Source organism: Cucurbita pepo, chromosome 4 (assembly GCF_057944985.1).
Source record: "Cucurbita pepo subsp. pepo isolate OVF chromosome 4, ASM5794498v1, whole genome shotgun sequence".
NCBI classification, from domain to species: Eukaryota; Viridiplantae; Streptophyta; class Magnoliopsida; order Cucurbitales; family Cucurbitaceae; genus Cucurbita; species Cucurbita pepo.
Genome location: NC_141801.1, coordinates 1,304,099 through 1,324,396, shown reverse-complemented (window position 1 = coordinate 1,324,396; position 20,298 = coordinate 1,304,099). Strand labels below are relative to the sequence as shown.

The following is a 20,298-nucleotide window of genomic DNA, read 5'->3' as shown; positions in this document are numbered from 1 at the left end:
CGACTAACTTGATTAGATTAGGTTGAAATCTTACACGTGAATAAATATAATTTTTTTAATAGTTAAAAAAAAACAACAACAATTGTAACGGCCCAGATCCACCCAGATCCTACTAACTTGATTAGATTAGGTTGAAATCTTACACGTGAATAAATATAATTTTTTTAATAGTTAAAAAAAAACAACAACAATTGTAACGGCCCAGATCCACCGCTAGTCGATATTGTCCTCTTTGGGTTTTTTCCCTACTAATAAACAACTGTAACTGCCCAGATCGTAGCAGATATTGTTCTCTTTAGGCTTTCTAGAGAAGGTTTCCATATCCTATGAGGTTTACACACCTTTATAAACAACATGGGACATCACAACAACCCAACCGGATTAATTTGAAAATAGAGAATTGGGTTATAAATGGTGGGACATCACAACAACCCAACTCGATTAATTTGAAAATAGAGAATTGGGTTAAGTTGGATTGTAAACTCTATTCAGGTTGCTCGGGTCACCAACACAACCGTTGGATTGTAAACTCTATTCAGGTTGCTCGGGTCACCAACACAACCGTTGGATTGTAAACTCTATTCAGGTTGCTCGGGTCACCAACCTAACCTAACCCAACCCAACCAGCTCGACAATTCATGCTCGTTCAAAAGATTTTCTAACCCAACAAACCCAACTCAATCGGTGTATAACCCTATTTATTATATATTTTGATTAAATTAATAAATGTTTAGAGAAAAAAATGTAGATATTTTTAAAAATTGAGAAACTATGAGCGGTAAAATTAAATTTAAAAATTTAGAATAGATTTAACCTAAAAGTAAAAATGTTATTACAGTTACAGTCGGTAAATATTTTTCTCTGTGGTAAATCAGTAATTTGATGCAAATGTGAAGGGTTTATTAAAGCAGTCCTCCTTCAAACTTCCACCCTCCAAAAATACTCTCTCAAATCCCTACATTCAAGATCCCTTCCTCCCAAAGAAAACTCAAAAACTCTCCATCACTCCCTCCTCCTTAACCCTTCGATTTCCCGATTAAGCCGCCGTAACTCCGCCGTGTAATGGATGAATACCTCAAGCAATCCAAGCGGAAATTAGTCATGTGGTTCACCAGAACCTTCAAGCCGATCATGACGCACGACGAGCTCGAACCTATTATGGCGACTCTAGGCTTTATCGGCCTCGAACCGGTCATTAACCGCGACGAAATCTCCTGGAAATCATACGTATACTCCGGTGCTCATAGCCTGATTAAGTCAATTTCGACGACGGAGCGTCCTCCGGTACCGCGATTGCCGTATCCGAGAGTCGACGGTCTTCACATTTATACGTACAGAGCATTTCTTGACGCAATCAATTTTTACCTCCAGAAATATAACATCTCCGATGTCTTCCATGTTAGGTAACAATGTCAATTTCTTTTGATTTCATGCTTATCTTTAATTGCTCTTGTTTTTATTAATAATTTTTGGTGAATTTCTCTGTGCTTTTTTCGTCTGCGGTTTCGCTTTTCGTTGATTTGAATGATTCTCTGTTCCATCGTCTTTTCATATTTCTTTTTAAGTTTCTTTTACGAAATTGTTTTCTTCAAAAAATTAAACTCTGATTTTAGGAGATTTTTATTATCAAAATTACGATTGACTGCTGGAATGGTTGAAAATTAACTGTAGAAACAAAATGTTCTGGTTGAGTTCTGGCTTTCAATTTATGAATTTGAAATGTATGGAAATGTTAACTTGATTTGTCTCCGATGAACGAAACCTTTTTTTTTTTTTTTTTCAATATTTGACATTAAGTATAATTTTATTATCTTTAATTTTTTTAAGTTATTGTATTTATTTTAATAGGAAAAAATAATTAAAATCATTTGTATGCAAAATGATTTTTTTTTTTTTTTGTTTGATCAAGATTTTTTAAAAAAATTTAAAAACCAAAATTATTTATTTTTAAAATAACTTCAGACCAGTTACATACTTCAATTTATTCTCTGATTTATTTTTTCTTTCTGAATTTCTACATTTACATTTAAACTGTTTATTTTGTTATTTAACCAATTTCGCTACTGAAAATTAAACAAGATTTGTTAAGAGAAAATCAACTCCTTTTTTGTTCTTTAATTACAAAGGTTAAATTGAACATATATATTTTCCGTATTTATTATTATATTCTCTATCATTAAGAGATATTTTTAAATAATAATAGTAATAATGAACTAGTCTTCTGCTTTGTTTTTGTTTTTATTTTTACTCTTAAAAAAGTCATAATTAATTAATTCTTTAAATATTATATTTAACTTTTCCCTTTGTTTTGCATTCATCACCCATTGACCACAAAAAAAAAAAAATACTAATTTTGGTAATTTAATTTTAATTTTTATAATTTTAGTTCATAACCTTTAAATTTTTTTAATTTGTTATGAACTTACATGCTTTCTGTTTTGATATTTTTATATTTGAATTGTGAATTTTAGTTTCTTTCTTTCAATTTTCATTAGGTTTTATATTTAGTCTATGTATTTGGTGTGATCATAGATGACATTATGTCATATTTTATTTAAGAAATTAAACAATGGTTTATGTAAGTTTCATATTTAGAATTTTTAGTCAAATTTAAAACATAAAAAAAAATATATTTTTTTAAAAACCAAATACCTTCTTTTGTTTTTTTTTTTTTCTGTTTTATAAATTTTTCTTAGGTTTCTAGATTGGTTTTTTTAAAAAAGTAAAAAGCAAAACAAAAAAACTATATTTTTAATTGAAAAAATAAAAAAATAAAAAAATAATCTAATTATTAAAATCAATCTCTCAAATGTTTACATATATATATATATAAATGCTAATTCATCTTAGTTTCTTTACAATTTAATTTTATTTTTTTAGTCAATATTAGATAAAAACCCTCTCAATTGCCAATGGATTCGTCTGTTTGTATTTTTTTTTTCCTATTCTATGAGTGATTATTGTATCGTTTAAATTGATATAGAATCTTGTTTGATATATATATATATATATAACCCTTTTTCGAGTGTTATTCTACAAATTATCAACTCATCTACTCATAACTTTTAAAAACATATACAATATGATGAGATGTATGGATATATTTTTAAAACAATTTTATGTTATTTACTTGTAGAGGATTGCCACTGTCTCAAAACCAAGATCAAAATAGGAATTGGTGTCGTATGTACAATGAAAATATTCATTATGCTTACATAGAAGGGACTTTAGATCGAACAACAATTGATCTATATGAATTTCAGGAGAAAAGTAATGATGATAATAGTGATAACACCAAGGATGAAGAGATTGACCACCATCGAGAGGTGATAAAGAATGATATTTTTGAAGATATCGTCAATGTTGTTGATTTGAAAGATATTATAACGCAATAAGATCATCAATGATTACAATGAATACAATTTCAACGTTTTTTTTTGTAACACATCTTGAAAATGTGTTATTTTTGTAGACATCGTCAGGGTTTTTTTGTAGCACATCTTGAAAATGTGTTATTTTTGTAGACATCGTCAGGGTTGTTGATTTCAAAGATATTACAACGCAACAAGATTACCAATGATTACAATGAATACAATTTCGACGTTTTTTTTTTGTAGCACATCTTGAAAATGTGTATTCGTTAGTTGTTTAATGTTTTACAAGGGAATAGAGTTTTTAGGTGAATGAAACTCTTAAACCGGTTGAGATGTATCATAAATGTAATTTCTTTTATAAAAAAAATATATTCGCAAATATTTTAGAAAAGAATAAAACCACTTCGTAATAACTCCTATCACCAACAGATATTGTCTATTTTGGCTCGTTATATATCGTGGACAAATATTGTCTATTTTGGTTCGTTATATATCACCGATAATCTCACAATTTTAAAACGTGTCTACTAGGGGTCGTTTCATATACTTCTAAGTGGTTCTCTCCTCCAACTAAGGTGGGACCTCACAATTCACTAGGGAGAGGTTTCATATACTTACTTGTTCTCCCCTCCAACTAATGTGGAACCTCACAATCCACACCACGCCGTTGGAGGCCTAACATCCTCAATGACAAACTACTCGATGTTTGGCTCTAATATCATTTATAATAGCTCATGACCACCACTTGTAGATATTGTTCGTTTTGGCCTGCTATGTGTTGCCAACGTCCTTATTGACACACTGATTAGTGTCTGGCTTTGATACCATTTATAACAGTCCAACACTGTTAGTAGATATTATTCATTTTGGTTTATTATGATAAGAGCCCAGCATGGCTAGTAGATATTATTCATTTTGGTTTGTTATGCATTATCATCCCTCTATGCATGTATTAGAGAGAAGTTTCCATCTTGTAAGAGAATATTTTGTTCATACCAGATGGATCTCACAACTTACAAATGAATTATTCTTTAACTTAGTCTAATTTAACTAAATTAAATGAAGTTATATTTTTGCATAAATTGAGAGAATTGGGTTTGGGGACCAAATTTGAACTATATAAAAAAAACCTACTAAAAAAATTATAAAAAAATAAGATCTAGGAGAAAACCTAATTTATTAAATCCATGAAAATTAAAAATAAAACAAAATAAAAGCCTAAGAAAACCAAAAAAATGTCAAAATGAGATCATAAGATCGAGGAGAAAACCTAATTTATTAAATCCATGAAAAAATAAAATAAAATAAAATAAAATAAAAACCTAAAAAACCAAAAAATGTCAAAATAAGATAAAAAAAAAAGTCAAAATAACCTAATTTATTAAATCCATGAAAATTAAAAAAATAAAATAAAAAATAAAAGCCTGAGAAACCCAAAAAATGTCAAAATAAGATCTAGGGAAAACCTAATTTATTAAATCCATGAAAATTAAAAATAAAATAAAATAAAATAAAACAAAATAAAAGCCTAAGAAAACCAAAAAAATGTCATCTAGCACCGTTTCCCGCCCATCTACCGCCAATCTACGTATTCCAACTCTATGACCCACTAATCATCCTTTATAAGGGTGTGGAAGCCTTTCCATAATAGACGCATTTTAAAGCCTTGAGGGCAAGTCCGAAAGGGAAAACCTAAAAAGGACAATATCTGTGTCGTTCCACCCACCCACTACCTTTTTTTTTTGTTATTAAAAATGAGCCATGAACACCAAAGCCTTTTTAAAAGGGGTTCTTATAAGAGATTCTTCTTATGTTCAAGGGATCTTAAATTATATACTGGAAACACATACCTGTTTCTATGGCTTTCCGCTCTGTATCTGCCGCCATCAACATAAAGCCTCGAACCCTTCTACCTCGATAGCAGCAAAAACATGAGGCTCCTCCATGTTCGCTTCTTTGAGCCACCACTCACGGCAGGGACAGGAAGATAAAGAACAGGAGGAGGCTGATGAACAATGTGCGTGTCTTTTCCTCTGCCTCGTTAAACGCGCCACTAATGTGAACGAATGGCTACAATATTCGAAATTTGTCAAAAGTTTGTCGATTTTCTGAATAGAGATCCAGCAATCACAGAAGCTCAGTTCATTTCAGCGACAAATTAGGGGAATTTTGAAAAAAGAAAGCTGGGAAGAGTGTGGAAATATACCTCATTTTGAGCCCTCTCAGGCTTCTTCTTCTTCAAGGCCTTGTACTCTTCTGAATGAAATGGCTGCATTTATAGCTATGATAGTCTACCTGGTTCTTTTGCCAACACCCAACATCTTTGCGGCCAAGGATGAAGAGTGGAAATCTGCTACTGCAACATACACCAAAGAAATAGATGGGTCAATCATTGCAGGTACTCTTTTCCTTCATCACAAAACTCATAAAATTGTCAAGTGTTTAAACATGGTGTTCTATAACCGCCCTAGTTCTTAAAATTTGTGAGGAGACATTTGAGTTCTTACAAATTCTAAAAATAAAAATAAGTTTAGAAAAGCTAAAGTTTTGGTTTTCTTAGCTTGGATTTTGGTAGCATAAAGCATAATTTTCAAAAACAAAATGTTTATCAAACGAGATCTATTTGGGTGCTCACGTGCCACCCTACAACTCATATCCTGTGGGGGTTGTTAAAGGAATCTCTCCTCCACCTTTAAAAGATGAAGTAAAATCGTTAACCATGGCTGGCATTTTGTAACCAAAAGGGGAGGAAATTGTTGAGGAACGTTGGGATGGAGTCCCACATTGACAAATTTAGGGAATGATCATGGGTTTATAAGTGTGAGACCTTTTGGGGAAGCCCAAAGCAAAACCATGAGAACTTATGCTCAAAGGTGACAATATCATACCATTGTGGAGAGTCGTGATTTCTAATATAGTATCAAAGTCATGCCCTTAACTTAGCCATGTCAATAGAATCCTCAAATCTTGAACAAAGAAGTTGTGAGTCTCGAAGGAGTAGTCAAAAGTGACTCAAGTGTCGAACAAAGGGTGTACTTTGTTCGAGGACTCCAGAGAAGGAGTCGAGCCTCGATTAAGGGAAGGTTGTTCGAGGGCTACATAGGCCTCCGGAGAGGCTCTATGGTATACTTTGTTTGAGGGGAAGATTGTTGAAGATTGTTAGGATGGAGGCCCACATTGGCAAATTTAGGGAATTAGGGAATGATCATGGGTTTATAAGTGAGGAATACTATCTCCATTGGTGTGGGGCCTTATGGGGAAGCCCAAAAAAAAGCCACGAGAGCTTATACTCAAAGTGGACAACATCATACCATTGTGGAGAGTCGTAATTTCTAACAGAAACTAATGTTTCAAGTGCTTGCAGAAGGTGCTTGTGGTTATGGAGATCTACATAAGATTCGCTATGGAAAACATAGCGCTGGATTGAGTAGCATGTTGTTTAATGGAGGGAGTACCTGTGGAGCATGCTTTGAGCTTAGATGTGTTGACCACATCTTGTGGTGCTTGGAAGGAAGTCCGACCGTCATTCTAACAGCCACCGACTTCTGTCCTCCCAATGATGGCCTATCTTCTGATTATGGTGGATGGTGCAATTTTCCCAAAGAACACTTCGAGATGTCAGAGGCAGCATTTACTGAAATAGCAGAGAAAAAATCTGATATTGTGCCAGTTCAATATAGGAGGTAAAATTAATCTAAATGCACATATATTGCGAGTGTTTCCCACATAGAGTTGTGTTCAACCATCTCCATTATGAGGCCTTTTGGGAAACCCCAAAGCAAAGCCACGAGAGCTTAGGCTCAAAGTGGACAATATCATACCATTGTGGAAATCCGTGATTCCTAACATGATATTAGAGTCATACCTTAAATTAGTCATGTCAATAGAATCCTCAAATGTCGAACAAAGAAGTTGTGAGCCTCGAAAGTGTAGTCAAAAGTGACTAAAGTGTCGAACAAAAGGTGCACTTTGTTTGAGGGCTCCAGAGAAAGGAGCCGAGCCTCGATTAAGGGGGAGGCTGTTCGAGAGCTCCATAAGCCTCAAAGGAGGCTTATAGTGTACTTTGTTCGAGGGGAGGATTGTTGAGGATCGTTGGGAGTGAGTCTCACATTGGCTAATTTAGGGAATGATCATGGGCATATAAGTAAAAGAATACATCTCCATTGGTACGAGGCCTTTTGGAGAAGCCCAAAGCAAAGTCATGAGAGCTATTGCTCAAAGTAGACAATATCATACTATTGTGGAGATCCGTGATTCCTAACAAAAATCATCTTAAAATTGTGCAGGGTGAGGTGTGACAGAAGTGGTGGATTAAGATTCACGGTCAGCGGGAATTCTCGATTCTTTCAAGTTTTGGTTACTAATGTTGGAATGGATGGTGAATTAGTGGGAGTGAAAGTGAAGGGATCAAGAACAGGATGGATACCTCTGGCAAGGAACTGGGGACAAAACTGGCAAAGCAATGTCAATCTTCATGGGCAACCTCTCTCTTTTGAAGTTACCTCTAGCAGTGGAAGAGCACTTACTTCCTATGGTGTTGCACCTGGAAACTGGCAGTTCGGGCAGACATTTGAAGGGAAACAATTTTGACATCGTTATGCAACTAGGGAAATTCAAAACTTTAGGCCTTCATCATGAAATATAACTAGAAGCTTTGAACATAAGTACACTGGCATGTTAAATCTCTGGATGTGTAAACACATGAGAATCAGACTGCACAAAATTAGCAGTCTGGGCGTAGAGCCCACATAGTTTTCATCTTTCCGATATATTTTTCTAGAGCCAATGCAGCAAAATACCAAACTTGGTTTTGTGAGAACGAAGCATTCTTTTAAGGGTGTAGAAACATCTCTCTAATAGACGCATTTTGAAAACCTTGAGGGAAAGCCCGAAAGGGAAAGTCCAAAGAGGACAATATCTGCTAGCGGTAGACTTGGGCCGTCACAAATGGTATCTGAGCCAAACATCGGATAATGTGCCAGTGAGGAGGTTGAGTCCTGAAGAGAGGTGGACATAAGGCGGTGTGCTAGCAAGGAGGCTGGGCCTCGAAGGGAATGGACACGGGGTGGTGTACCAGCAAGGACGCTACGCTGAGCCCTGAAGGGAGTGGATTGGGGAGGTCCTACATTGTTTGGAAAAGGGAACAAGGGCCAGCGAGGACACTAGACCCCAAAGGGGGTGGATTGTGAGATGCCATATTTGTTGGGAAGGAGAACGAAACATTCTTTACAAGAGTGTAAAAATCTCTCTTTAATATACGCGTTTTAAAAGCCTTGAGGAGAAGCTCAAAAGGGAAAGTTCAAATAGAACAATATCTCTTAGCGGTGGGCTTAGGCCATTACAGGTTTTATCCTAATGTAGTCTACATAAATTTCAGTACTCTTTGGATGGAAAACAAAATTATGTATCATTCACTTTGCCTTATGATCCAGCTTTTTTCCTAATATTTCTGCCTTAGGTGGACTTAGATGAAGTTCTCATCCTCACGGCAGAAGAGCTGAAGTATGTTGCCAGATGATCAGCTCTTCTCTGCATAAACCAATGACAGTTCCAAGCAGGTAAGGAAAGTGTTTGGATCCCAGCAGCGTGAGAAACTGAAGCAAAAGAACATGGGGGAAGAGAGTACACTTGCGGATACAATTTATCCAACTATTGTCATTTATCCAATCAAATATAATCCCAAAAGTTCATTTCCAAGGGAAGTTTCAGGTTTCTTCAAAGGAAACATTGACGAACTCCATCTTGCCAGAAGTTCAATCAGTATACGCCTTCTATTCCATGATTCAAAGCCCGATCAGCAGCTCAATGCGTAGATATATGGCTGTAGCTGCGGGTCTTCTTCCTCTAGAAACTCGAGCGATTCACCATAAATCTTTTGTGCATCCTGCTTCACATTCTTAAACCAGTAGCCTCTCCCGATGATTCCAGTCCTTTTATGACAATCCTGAATGAAGTCTTATCCGGCTCCCAACCTACTTCTTTCATCAAGTAATAGGACTCAATCACAAGTTCACCTAAATTATAACTAACCAAAGCTCTCAAAAGAGCATTAAACCCGTCAGTATTGTTGGACGATGGAAGTCCCACCTCGGCTAATTTAGAGAATGATCAAGAGTTTATAAGTGAGGAATACTAACTCCATTGGTATGAGGCTTTTTGTGGAAGCCCAAAGTAAAGCCATGAGAGTTTATGCTCAAAGTGGACAATATCATACCATTGTAGAGAGTCGTGTTCGTCTAACATGGTATCAGAGTGATGCCCTAAACTTAGTCGTGCCAATAGATTGGTAAATCCTCAAATATCGAACAAAGAAGTCCAAAAGAAAAGGAGCCAAGCCTCCTCGAAGGCAGTAAAAAATGACTAAGACTCCAAAGGAGTCGAGCCTCGATTAAGGGGAGGCGCACTTTGTTCGAGGGAAAGTGTTGGACGATGGAAGTCCCACATTGGCTAATTTAGGGAATGATCATGAGTTTATAAGTGAGGAATATTAACTCCATTGGTATGAGGCCTTTTGTGGAAGCCCAAAGCAAACCCATGAGAGCTTATGCTCGTAGTGGACAATATCATACCATTATGGAGAGTCGTGTTCGTCCAACAAGTATCATGCACTATGTCAGTTTCTGCTCTCAAATAGGAATGAATAATTTTTTACTTGTTCGAACAATCCACTGCTAGCCTATAATGTAATAATATCAGCATATAGCGAAACCTGAGGCTTGTACCTGTGTTCCTTCCTAACATCTTCGAAAACCTAAGTCTCAAATATCGACAGTAAAGTAATACAAAATATCAGCAAGGAATATTGAAGGAATTTACCATAAGCAGAAATCCATATCTCGCTATTGCTGCGATAATTCTTCAACAATCGATACCGATCGTGCAATATGGAATAATTCCGGTAGCTAATAAATCGAAGATACGGATAAACAAAAAAATCGAAAGCAGAGGCATCACCTTAAGAGCCAAAGAACACTCGTTCTGACGAATGAGCTCGCGAAGAACAGCCATCATATCGAACTTCAATAAGCGCCTTAACTTCGAAACCGTATATCAAGTTTATGCAAAACTGTGCCTCACACTATTGAGGACATATTCTATTTATATTGGCAAAAGATTAACTAATAGACCCGATTTCATAGGAAACTAACGAAGTAAGCCTATTCTTATGGCATGACTAACTTCAAGCTATTCTAATGGATTGACCAATTCTAACAGTCCCCTTCAATCCCAACAAGTCTTGTACATGTTGAGATTGTTACAATGTGTAGTAAAAGGAGTTTTAGACAGTGGTTTTGTCAGGATATCAGCTACTTGATCACTTGATGAAATGAACCGAACTTCCATTGCTTTACGTGCTACTTGTTCTCGAACAAAATGAAAATCAACTTCAATATGTTTCGTTCTAGCATGAAATACTGGATTTGAAGTTAAATATGTAGCTCCGAGGTTGTCACACCAGAGGCGAGGAGCCTTTGATTGATACACGCCCAGTTCCTTCAGTAATGACTTGATCCAAATCATTTCTGCAGTAAGATTCGCAATGGCCTTGTATTCTGCTTCGGTGCTTGATCTTGACACTGTAGCCTGTTTTCTGGAACTCCATGAGATTAGATTTGCTCCAAGAAATACAGCAAAGCCGCTAGTTGAACGTCGATCATCGGGACAACCAGCCCAATCAGCATCAGAAAACCCCGACAACATCATGGTTGATTTCTGAATTTTCACTCCTAATGCTAGTGTGCCTTTAACATAACGAAGAATTCTCTTCACAGCACCCCAATGAGCATCAGTAGGTGTATGAAGATATTGACACACTTTATTGACAGCAAATGCCAAATCAGGCCTAGTCATTGTCAAATATTGTAGTGCTCCCACTGTACTTCTGTATTTGAATTGTTCTTCAGCTGATAAGGGTATTCCTTGTTCTCTGAATAATTTTTCAGCAGAACCCATTGGTGTAGACATAGGTTTGCATTTTTCCATGTTTACTCTTTTCAACAAATCTAAGGCATATCGTCTCTGTGACAGTATGATACCATCTCGTGTTTTCTTGACTTCAATACCCAGAAAATACTCAAGACCACCCAAATCTTTTACTGCAAAATCTATTTTCAATTTCTGAATCAACCTTTCGGTTGCTTGATCAGAGGAGCTCACAATAATTATATCATCAACATAGATGAGCATATAGATAGTTATCTCTCTGTTTTTGAGAATAAAAAGAGATGAATCAGCTACTGAAGCCTTGAAGCCTAACTCAATAAGTTTTCCAGTCAACCTTGAATGCCAAGCTTTTGGGGCTTGTTTCAGGCCATAAAGGGCTTTCTTGAGCTTGCATATGTAATTCTTTGGTTTGGCTGAGTCTTGAAATCCTGGTGGTTGTCGCATGTACACTTCCTCTTTCAGAATTCCATGCAAAAATGCATTTTGGATATCAACTTGTCTCATATTCCAGCCCTTGGTTACTGCTAGCGAAAGAATGACCCTGATTGTTGACGGTTTGATCACAGGGCTAAAAGTATCAGTGTAATCAACACCAAATCTTTGCTTGAATCCTTTGGCAACTAATCTTGCTTTTAATCTTTCAACTGACCCATCTGCTTTTCTTTTCACTTTATACACCCATTTACTATCAATGAGATTTATTCCAGGTTTGGGTGGAACTAGATCCCAAGTGGCATTTCGTTTTAGCGCTGAGAGCTCATCATTCATTGCTCCTCTCCATCTTGGATGTTGCATGGCTTCCTGCAGGTTTCGAGGTTCAGTAGCAGTCTCTATGATCGGAGTTGTGATAGTTACAGCGCTTGCGAATTTTCTTGAGGTTTCTGAATATCTGATAGTTCCATCAGTGAATTGTTTAGCTTGTACAATGTTATTTCTCAACCTTGTTCGCATTGGATGTTGACTAGCTGCTTCAGTTGGTTGATCAGACACATGTTCATGAGTTTGGTTTTGAGCATTGATCGAACTGCTCTCAGCTTCATATTCTGCAATTTCCTCTGAACTTCTTGTATTATCTGCAGAAGATAAGCTGACACCAGACAAGTTGTCACTAGCAATATTATCAGTTTGACCATCATTCATATGGGAATTACTAACAACTGGTTCAATATCTGTAAGAGCATTTTCAGTGTAAAAATTAGCAAGTTTGGCTAAGGCTGGAAGTAGAACAGGATGATGTGGATTTGTGGTTTTGTTTGGTGGCTTAGATTCTTCAAAAGGAAAAATATTTTCATCGAAAACCACGTCTCTAGAGATGTAAATACGTCCTGTACTTCTATTTAAGCATTTATATCCCTTATGAGAAGAACTATAACCCAAGAATATACATCTAGTAGTTCTGAAACTCAGTTTCTTGTTGTTGTAAGGCCTTAAATTAGGCCAGCAAGCACAGCCAAACACCCTAAGCATGGAGTAGTCTGGACTTTTACCAAACAATTTATGAAGTGGTGTGTCTTGTTGTATGGTTCGGCTGGGCATTCTATTTATAAGAAAGCAAGCTGTGTTGAAAGCTTCATCCCAGTAGGATAGAGGCATGTTGGCTTGAGCGAGTAAAGCAAGGCCAGTTTCTACAATGTGTCTGTGTTTTCTTTCGACTAACCCATTCTGCTGGTGTGTGTGAGGACAGGAGATATGATGTTCAATGCCTGTGGATTTGAAATAATTGTGTAACCGATGGTATTCACCCCCCCAATCTGATTGGACGGAGCGAATTTTGGTATTTAGCATAGTTTCAACATGTTTTTGAAATTGAAGGAACACAGACTCAACATCAGATTTGCATCTCAGAAAGTAAATCCAAACATAACGACTAAAATCATCAACAAAGGAAACATAATATTTGGAATTATTTACTGACGCAATGGATGGACCCCATACATCAGTGTGAATTAATTGAAGGGGTGCTGTAGATACATGCTGAGAAGAACCAAATGGCAATTGATGTGCTTTCCCTAATTGACAAGCATTACAAATTGAGGAAGAGGGAATATTAGTATCTATAGCTAAATTATTATCTTGTAGAATTCTAATGGTAATTGGAGATGCAGGGTGCCCTAGCCTTCTGTGCCATTGTTCTTTCGAAAGTTTGGCTGTCAGCAAGGCTTGACTGAAATTATGCGGTAGAACGTATAGGCCATTCTTACATCTACCGTGGAGCAGGAGTTTCTTCGTGACTCGGTCCTTAACCAAAAAATAGTTTGGGTGAAATTCTACAACAGCATTATTATCAGATGCTAGTCTTTGTACTGAAATTAGGTGCTTATTGATTTTAGGAACATATAGGATATGTTTCAGAACAAGAGATGAACCAGAAATTAATGAATTCCCAATATGAGAGATAGACAAACCTGCGCCATTTGCAACCTGAATTTGGTCGGTGCCAGTGTAGCGTTCTCTGGTGGTAAGCCTCTCTAGGTCATTGGTGATATGATCTGTGGCTCCAGTGTCAACATACCAGTTTGTGTCACTAGTGTATCCACTTGTTGCCAAAGCTGCTTGTTTGAGATTATTTTCGGCTTGATATGCCTGATCAAATCTGTGCCAGCATTGCAAAGCATCGTGATTGGGCTTACCACAAATCTGACAGACAATGCCTGAGCTGCTTTGTGTCTTTGATGGTTGACGTCCAGGATTGTTCACAGTACGCCTTGATTGTCCATGACCACTATTTAACTGACGACTACGACCGCGACTACCTCGACCTCCATTGGCACCTCCACGAATGGATATCCTATTGACATTGTTAGCAGATGAAAGTTGCTCAAATGTACCCTTACGCAAGTGCCGCATCTCATAGCTCAGCATGTGAGCATACACGTCGCTGACAGTGTATACATCTGTTCTGGTTGTAATGCTTGTGACTAGAGGATCATAATCTGGACCAAGTCCTTGCAGCATGTAGGCGATGAGTTCTTCATCCTCTATTCGCTTGCCAATGGCAGCAAGTGTATCACCAAGATGTTTTACTTTACGAAAGTAGTCAGCAATTGTCATGTCCTTTTTCTGGATAGTAGAGAGTTCCATACGGATCTGCATTGCTCTTGCTCGAGATGTGGAAGCAAATTGTCGCTCCAGCGTAATCCAGGCTTCTCGTGCAGTGGTGATTCCAACCATCGTGCTGAGAACCTCCTCAGTGACTGATGAGTTGATGAGGCTGAGTACCAGCTGGTCCTGGGGGTACCAGACTGTGAACTCAGGGTTGATGATAATTTTGCGATTCCCTGTTTATGCAAAACTGTTAGAATTGGTCAATCCATTAGAATAGCTTGAAGTTAGTCATGCCATAAGAATAGGCTTACTTCGTTAGTTTCCTATGAAATCGGGTCTATTAGTTAATCTTTTGCCAATATAAATAGAATATGTCCTCAATAGTGTGAGGCACAGTTTTGCATAAACTTGATATGGTATCAGAGCAGAAATAAGATCCACGAGATCCATAGCCTCTGCTGTTAGACATGTCAATCCCAAACAACACAATGTCTTCTCCGTCGATCAGTCAGGTGATTAGTGTTAAGCTTACACAAGAAAATTATCTACTGTGGTCTACCCAAATCCTTCCCTACTTGCGTAGCCAAAACCTTGTTGGTTTTGTGGATGGATCCATGCCTGCACCAAGCCAGACGATCGCCGTTGAACCAAGTGAAGAAACAGGGAATCGCAAAATTATCATCAACCCTGAGTTCACAGTCTGGTACCCCCAGGACCAGCTGGTACTCAGCCTCATCAACTCATCAGTCACTGAGGAGGTTCTCAGCACGATGGTTGGAATCACCACTGCACGAGAAGCCTGGATTACGCTGGAGCGACAATTTGCTTCCACATCTCGAGCAAGAGCAATGCAGATCCGTATGGAACTCTCTACTATCCAGAAAAAGGACATGACAATTGCTGACTACTTTCGTAAAGTAAAACATCTTGGTGATACACTTGCTGCCATTGGCAAGCGAATAGAGGATGAAGAACTCATCGCCTACATGCTGCAAGGACTTGGTCCAGATTATGATCCTCTAGTCACAAGCATTACAACCAGAACAGATGTATACACTGTCAGCGACGTGTATGCTCACATGCTGAGCTATGAGATGCGGCACTTGCGTAAGGGTACATTTGAGCAACTTTCATCTGCTAACAATGTCAATAGGATATCCATTCGTGGAGGTGCCAATGGAGGTCGAGGTAGTCGCGGTCGTAGTCGTCAGTTAAATAGTGGTCATGGACAATCAAGGCGTACTGTGAACAATCCTGGACGTCAACCATCAAAGACACAAAGCAGCTCAGGCATTGTCTGTCAGATTTGTGGTAAGCCCAATCACGATGCTTTGCAATGCTGGCACAGATTTGATCAGGCATATCAAGCCGAAAATAATCTCAAACAAGCAGCTTTGGCAACAAGTGGATACACTAGTGACACAAACTGGTATGTTGACACTGGAGCCACAGATCATATCACCAATGACCTAGAGAGGCTTACCACCAGAGAACGCTACACTGGCACCGACCAAATTCAGGTTGCAAATGGCGCAGGTTTGTCTATCTCTCATATTGGGAATTCATTAATTTCTGGTTCATCTCTTGTTCTGAAACATATCCTATATGTTCCTAAAATCAATAAGCACCTAATTTCAGTACAAAGACTAGCATCTGATAATAATGCTGTTGTAGAATTTCACCCAAACTATTTTTTGGTTAAGGACCGAGTCACGAAGAAACTCCTGCTCCACGGTAGATGTAAGAATGGCCTATACGTTCTACCGCATAATTTCAGTCAAGCCTTGCTGACAGCCAAACTTTCGAAAGAACAATGGCACAGAAGGCTAGGGCACCCTGCATCTCCAATTACCATTAGAATTCTACAAGATAATAATTTAGCTATAGATACTAATATTCCCTCTTCCTCAATTTGTAATGCTTGTCAATTAGGGAAAGCACATCAATTGCCATTTGGTTCTTCTCAGCATGTATCTACAGCACCCCTTCAATTAATTCACACTGATGTATGGGGTCCATCCATTGCGTCAGTAAATAATTCCAAATATTATGTTTCCTTTGTTGATGATTTTAGTCGTTATGTTTGGATTTACTTTCTGAGATGCAAATCTGATGTTGAGTCTGTGTTCCTTCAATTTCAAAAACATGTTGAAACTATGCTAAATACCAAAATTCGCTCCGTCCAATCAGATTGGGGGGGTGAATACCATCGGTTACACAATTATTTCAAATCCACAGGCATTGAACATCATATCTCCTGTCCTCACACACACCAGCAGAATGGGTTAGTCGAAAGAAAACACAGACACATTGTAGAAACTGGCCTTGCTTTACTCGCTCAAGCCAACATGCCTCTATCCTACTGGGATGAAGCTTTCAACACAGCTTGCTTTCTTATAAATAGAATGCCCAGCCGAACCATACAACAAGACACACCACTTCATAAATTGTTTGGTAAAAGTCCAGACTACTCCATGCTTAGGGTGTTTGGCTGTGCTTGCTGGCCTAATTTAAGGCCTTACAACAACAAGAAACTGAGTTTCAGAACTACTAGATGTATATTCTTGGGTTATAGTTCTTCTCATAAGGGATATAAATGCTTAAATAGAAGTACAGGACGTATTTACATCTCTAGAGACGTGGTTTTCGATGAAAATATTTTTCCTTTTGAAGAATCTAAGCCACCAAACAAAACCACAAATCCACATCATCCTGTTCTACTTCCAGCCTTAGCCAAACTTGCTAATTTTTACACTGAAAATGCTCTTACAGATATTGAACCAGTTGTTAGTAATTCCCATATGAATGATGGTCAAACTGATAATATTGCTAGTGACAACTTGTCTGGTGTCAGCTTATCTTCTGCAGATAATACAAGAAGTTCAGAGGAAATTGCAGAATATGAAGCTGAGAGCAGTTCGATCAATGCTCAAAACCAAACTCATGAACATGTGTCTGATCAACCAACTGAAGCAGCTAGTCAACATCCAATGCGAACAAGGTTGAGAAATAACATTGTACAAGCTAAACAATTCACTGATGGAACTATCAGATATTCAGAAACCTCAAGAAAATTCGCAAGCGCTGTAACTATCACAACTCCGATCATAGAGACTGCTACTGAACCTCGAAACCTGCAGGAAGCCATGCAACATCCAAGATGGAGAGGAGCAATGAATGATGAGCTCTCAGCGCTAAAACGAAATGCCACTTGGGATCTAGTTCCACCCAAACCTGGAATAAATCTCATTGATAGTAAATGGGTGTATAAAGTGAAAAGAAAAGCAGATGGGTCAGTTGAAAGATTAAAAGCAAGATTAGTTGCCAAAGGATTCAAGCAAAGATTTGGTGTTGATTACACTGATACTTTTAGCCCTGTGATCAAACCGTCAACAATCAGGGTCATTCTTTCGCTAGCAGTAACCAAGGGCTGGAATATGAGACAAGTTGATATCCAAAATGCATTTTTGCATGGAATTCTGAAAGAGGAAGTGTACATGCGACAACCACCAGGATTTCAAGACTCAGCCAAACCAAAGAATTACATATGCAAGCTCAAGAAAGCCCTTTATGGCCTGAAACAAGCCCCAAAAGCTTGGCATTCAAGGTTGACTGGAAAACTTATTGAGTTAGGCTTCAAGGCTTCAGTAGCTGATTCATCTCTTTTTATTCTCAAAAACAGAGAGATAACTATCTATATGCTCATCTATGTTGATGATATAATTATTGTGAGCTCCTCTGATCAAGCAACCGAAAGGTTGATTCAGAAATTGAAAATAGATTTTGCAGTAAAAGATTTGGGTGGTCTTGAGTATTTTCTGGGTATTGAAGTCAAGAAAACACGAGATGGTATCATACTGTCACAGAGACGATATGCCTTAGATTTGTTGAAAAGAGTAAACATGGAAAAATGCAAACCTATGTCTACACCAATGAGTTCTGCTGAAAAATTATTCAGAGAACAAGGAATACCCTTATCAGCTGAAGAACAATTCAAATACAGAAGTACAGTGGGAGCACTACAATATTTGACAATGACTAGGCCTGATTTGGCATTTGCTGTCAATAAAGTGTGTCAATATCTTCATACACCTACTGATGCTCATTGGGGTGCTGTGAAGAGAATTCTTCGTTATGTTAAAGGCACACTAGCATTAGGAGTGAAAATTCAGAAATCAACCATGATGTTGTCGGGGTTTTCTGATGCTGATTGGGCTGGTTGTCCCGATGATCGACGTTCAACTAGCGGCTTTGCTGTATTTCTTGGAGCAAATCTAATCTCATGGAGTTCCAGAAAACAGGCTACAGTGTCAAGATCAAGCACCGAAGCAGAATACAAGGCCATTGCGAATCTTACTGCAGAAATGATTTGGATCAAGTCATTACTGAAGGAACTGGGCGTGTATCAATCAAAGGCTCCTCGCCTCTGGTGTGACAACCTCGGAGCTACATATTTAACTTCAAATCCAGTATTTCATGCTAGAACGAAACATATTGAAGTTGATTTTCATTTTGTTCGAGAACAAGTAGCACGTAAAGCAATGGAAGTTCGGTTCATTTCATCAAGTGATCAAGTAGCTGATATCCTGACAAAACCACTGTCTAAAACTCCTTTTACTACACATTGTAACAATCTCAACATGTACAAGACTTGTTGGGATTGAAGGGGACTGTTAGAATTGGTCAATCCATTAGAATAGCTTGAAGTTAGTCATGCCATAAGAATAGGCTTACTTCGTTAGTTTCCTATGAAATCGGGTCTATTAGTTAATCTTTTGCCAATATAAATAGAATATGTCCTCAATAGTGTCAGGCACAGTTTTACGAAAGTAGTCAGCAATTGTCATGTCCTTTTTCTGGATAGTAGAGAGTTCCATACGGATCTGCATTGCTCTTGCTCGAGATGTGGAAGCAAATTGTCGCTCCAGCGTAATCCAGGCTTCTCGTGCAGTGGTGATTCCAACCATCGTGCTGAGAACCTCCTCAGTGACTGATGAGTTGATGAGGCTGAGTACCAGCTGGTCCTGGGGGTACCAGACTGTGAACTCAGGGTTGATGATAATTTTGCGATTCCCTGTTTCTTCACTTGGTTCAACGGCGATCGTCTGGCTTGGTGCAGGCATGGATCCATCCACAAAACCAACAAGGTTTTGGCTACGCAAGTAGGGAAGGATTTGGGTAGACCACAGTAGATAATTTTCTTGTGTAAGCTTAACACTAATCACCTGACTGATCGACGGAGAAGACATTGTGTTGTTTGGGATTGACATGTCTAACAGCAGAGGCTATGGATCTCGTGGATCTTATTTCTGCTCTGATACCATATCAAGTTTATGCAAAACTGTGCCTCACACTATTGAGGACATATTCTATTTATATTGGCAAAAGATTAACTAATAGACCCGATTTCATAGGAAACTAACGAAGTAAGCCTATTCTTATGGCATGACTAACTTCAAGCTATTCTAATGGATTGACCAATTCTAACACCGTACACTCAGTCCAATTGTTGTAAATCTTCCTTGGCTCGCTTCAGCGACTGTGCCGCTTGAATCGCTTCGATGCTAAGGTTCCTTGGCTCACTATCACTCTCCGATATTCCTCCGCCCTTCCTAGCCGCAGGCAACATGCTTTCCCACCGGCGCTCAGTAACTCGTACGGAGGACCGAGAATCGTCCGCGACGGAGAAGTTGCTAAGAAACTCATCATTAGATGATCTCTCCGGCGAAGTCCCAGCCCAACTCTTATTCATCCATGAACCGCCATTTCTCTTTCCGCCTGAATCGGTTGGTGAGAAGAAGGGTTTAAAGGTTTATATATAAAATATATTTTCAATTAAATAATAAAAACCTTAAACAATTGAATTTTAGTTCATTATTATTTTTTAATATAAATTAATTTTTATTACTCTTTTATTATTATTATTATTATTATT

General features: G+C 37.9%; 2 protein-coding genes, 1 long non-coding RNA gene and 2 other non-coding genes across 7 annotated transcripts; 3 read left to right on the top strand and 2 right to left on the bottom strand.

The window, feature by feature from the left end:
• Positions 1-945: 945 nt before the first annotated feature.
• LOC111792510 (uncharacterized) lies at positions 946-4,049 on the top strand. Its single transcript, XM_023674025.2, has 2 exons — positions 946-1,403; positions 3,137-4,049. The coding sequence occupies exons 1-2, from the start codon at positions 1,063-1,065 to the stop codon at positions 3,393-3,395; spliced, it is 600 nt and encodes a 199-aa protein (XP_023529793.2). The 5' UTR covers positions 946-1,062; the 3' UTR covers positions 3,396-4,049.
• A 1,259-nt stretch (positions 4,050-5,308) lies between these two features.
• Positions 5,309-10,422, bottom strand: LOC111792555 (uncharacterized). Of its 2 annotated transcripts, none has more exons than XR_002814813.2 (4): positions 10,329-10,422; positions 6,830-7,008; positions 5,581-5,730; positions 5,309-5,444 (listed from the first exon to the last, which is right to left on the bottom strand). It is a non-coding gene; the product is annotated as an uncharacterized LOC111792555 (long non-coding RNA). The 2 variants fall into 2 exon arrangements; XR_015420552.1 differs by lacking the exon at positions 10,329-10,422 and adding an exon at positions 7,801-7,940.
• LOC111792500 (expansin-A16) lies at positions 5,443-8,038 on the top strand. Of its 2 annotated transcripts, none has more exons than XM_023674009.2 (3): positions 5,443-5,772; positions 6,739-7,057; positions 7,661-8,038. In XM_023674009.2, the coding sequence occupies exons 1-3, from the start codon at positions 5,640-5,642 to the stop codon at positions 7,962-7,964; spliced, it is 756 nt and encodes a 251-aa protein (XP_023529777.2). In that variant the 5' UTR covers positions 5,443-5,639; the 3' UTR covers positions 7,965-8,038. The 2 variants fall into 2 exon arrangements, with proteins under 2 accessions (XP_023529777.2, XP_023529776.2); XM_023674008.2 differs by having other exon boundaries at positions 6,730-7,057.
• A 3,745-nt stretch (positions 10,423-14,167) lies between the features above and the next one.
• LOC147792762 (small nucleolar RNA Z247) lies at positions 14,168-14,303 on the bottom strand. The gene has a single exon (XR_015420945.1). It is a non-coding gene; the product is annotated as a small nucleolar RNA Z247 (small nucleolar RNA).
• Positions 14,304-15,319: 1,016 nt separating this feature from the next.
• Positions 15,320-15,455, top strand: LOC147792761 (small nucleolar RNA Z247). The gene has a single exon (XR_015420944.1). It is a non-coding gene; the product is annotated as a small nucleolar RNA Z247 (small nucleolar RNA).
• The last annotated feature ends 4,843 nt before the right edge of the window (positions 15,456-20,298 follow it).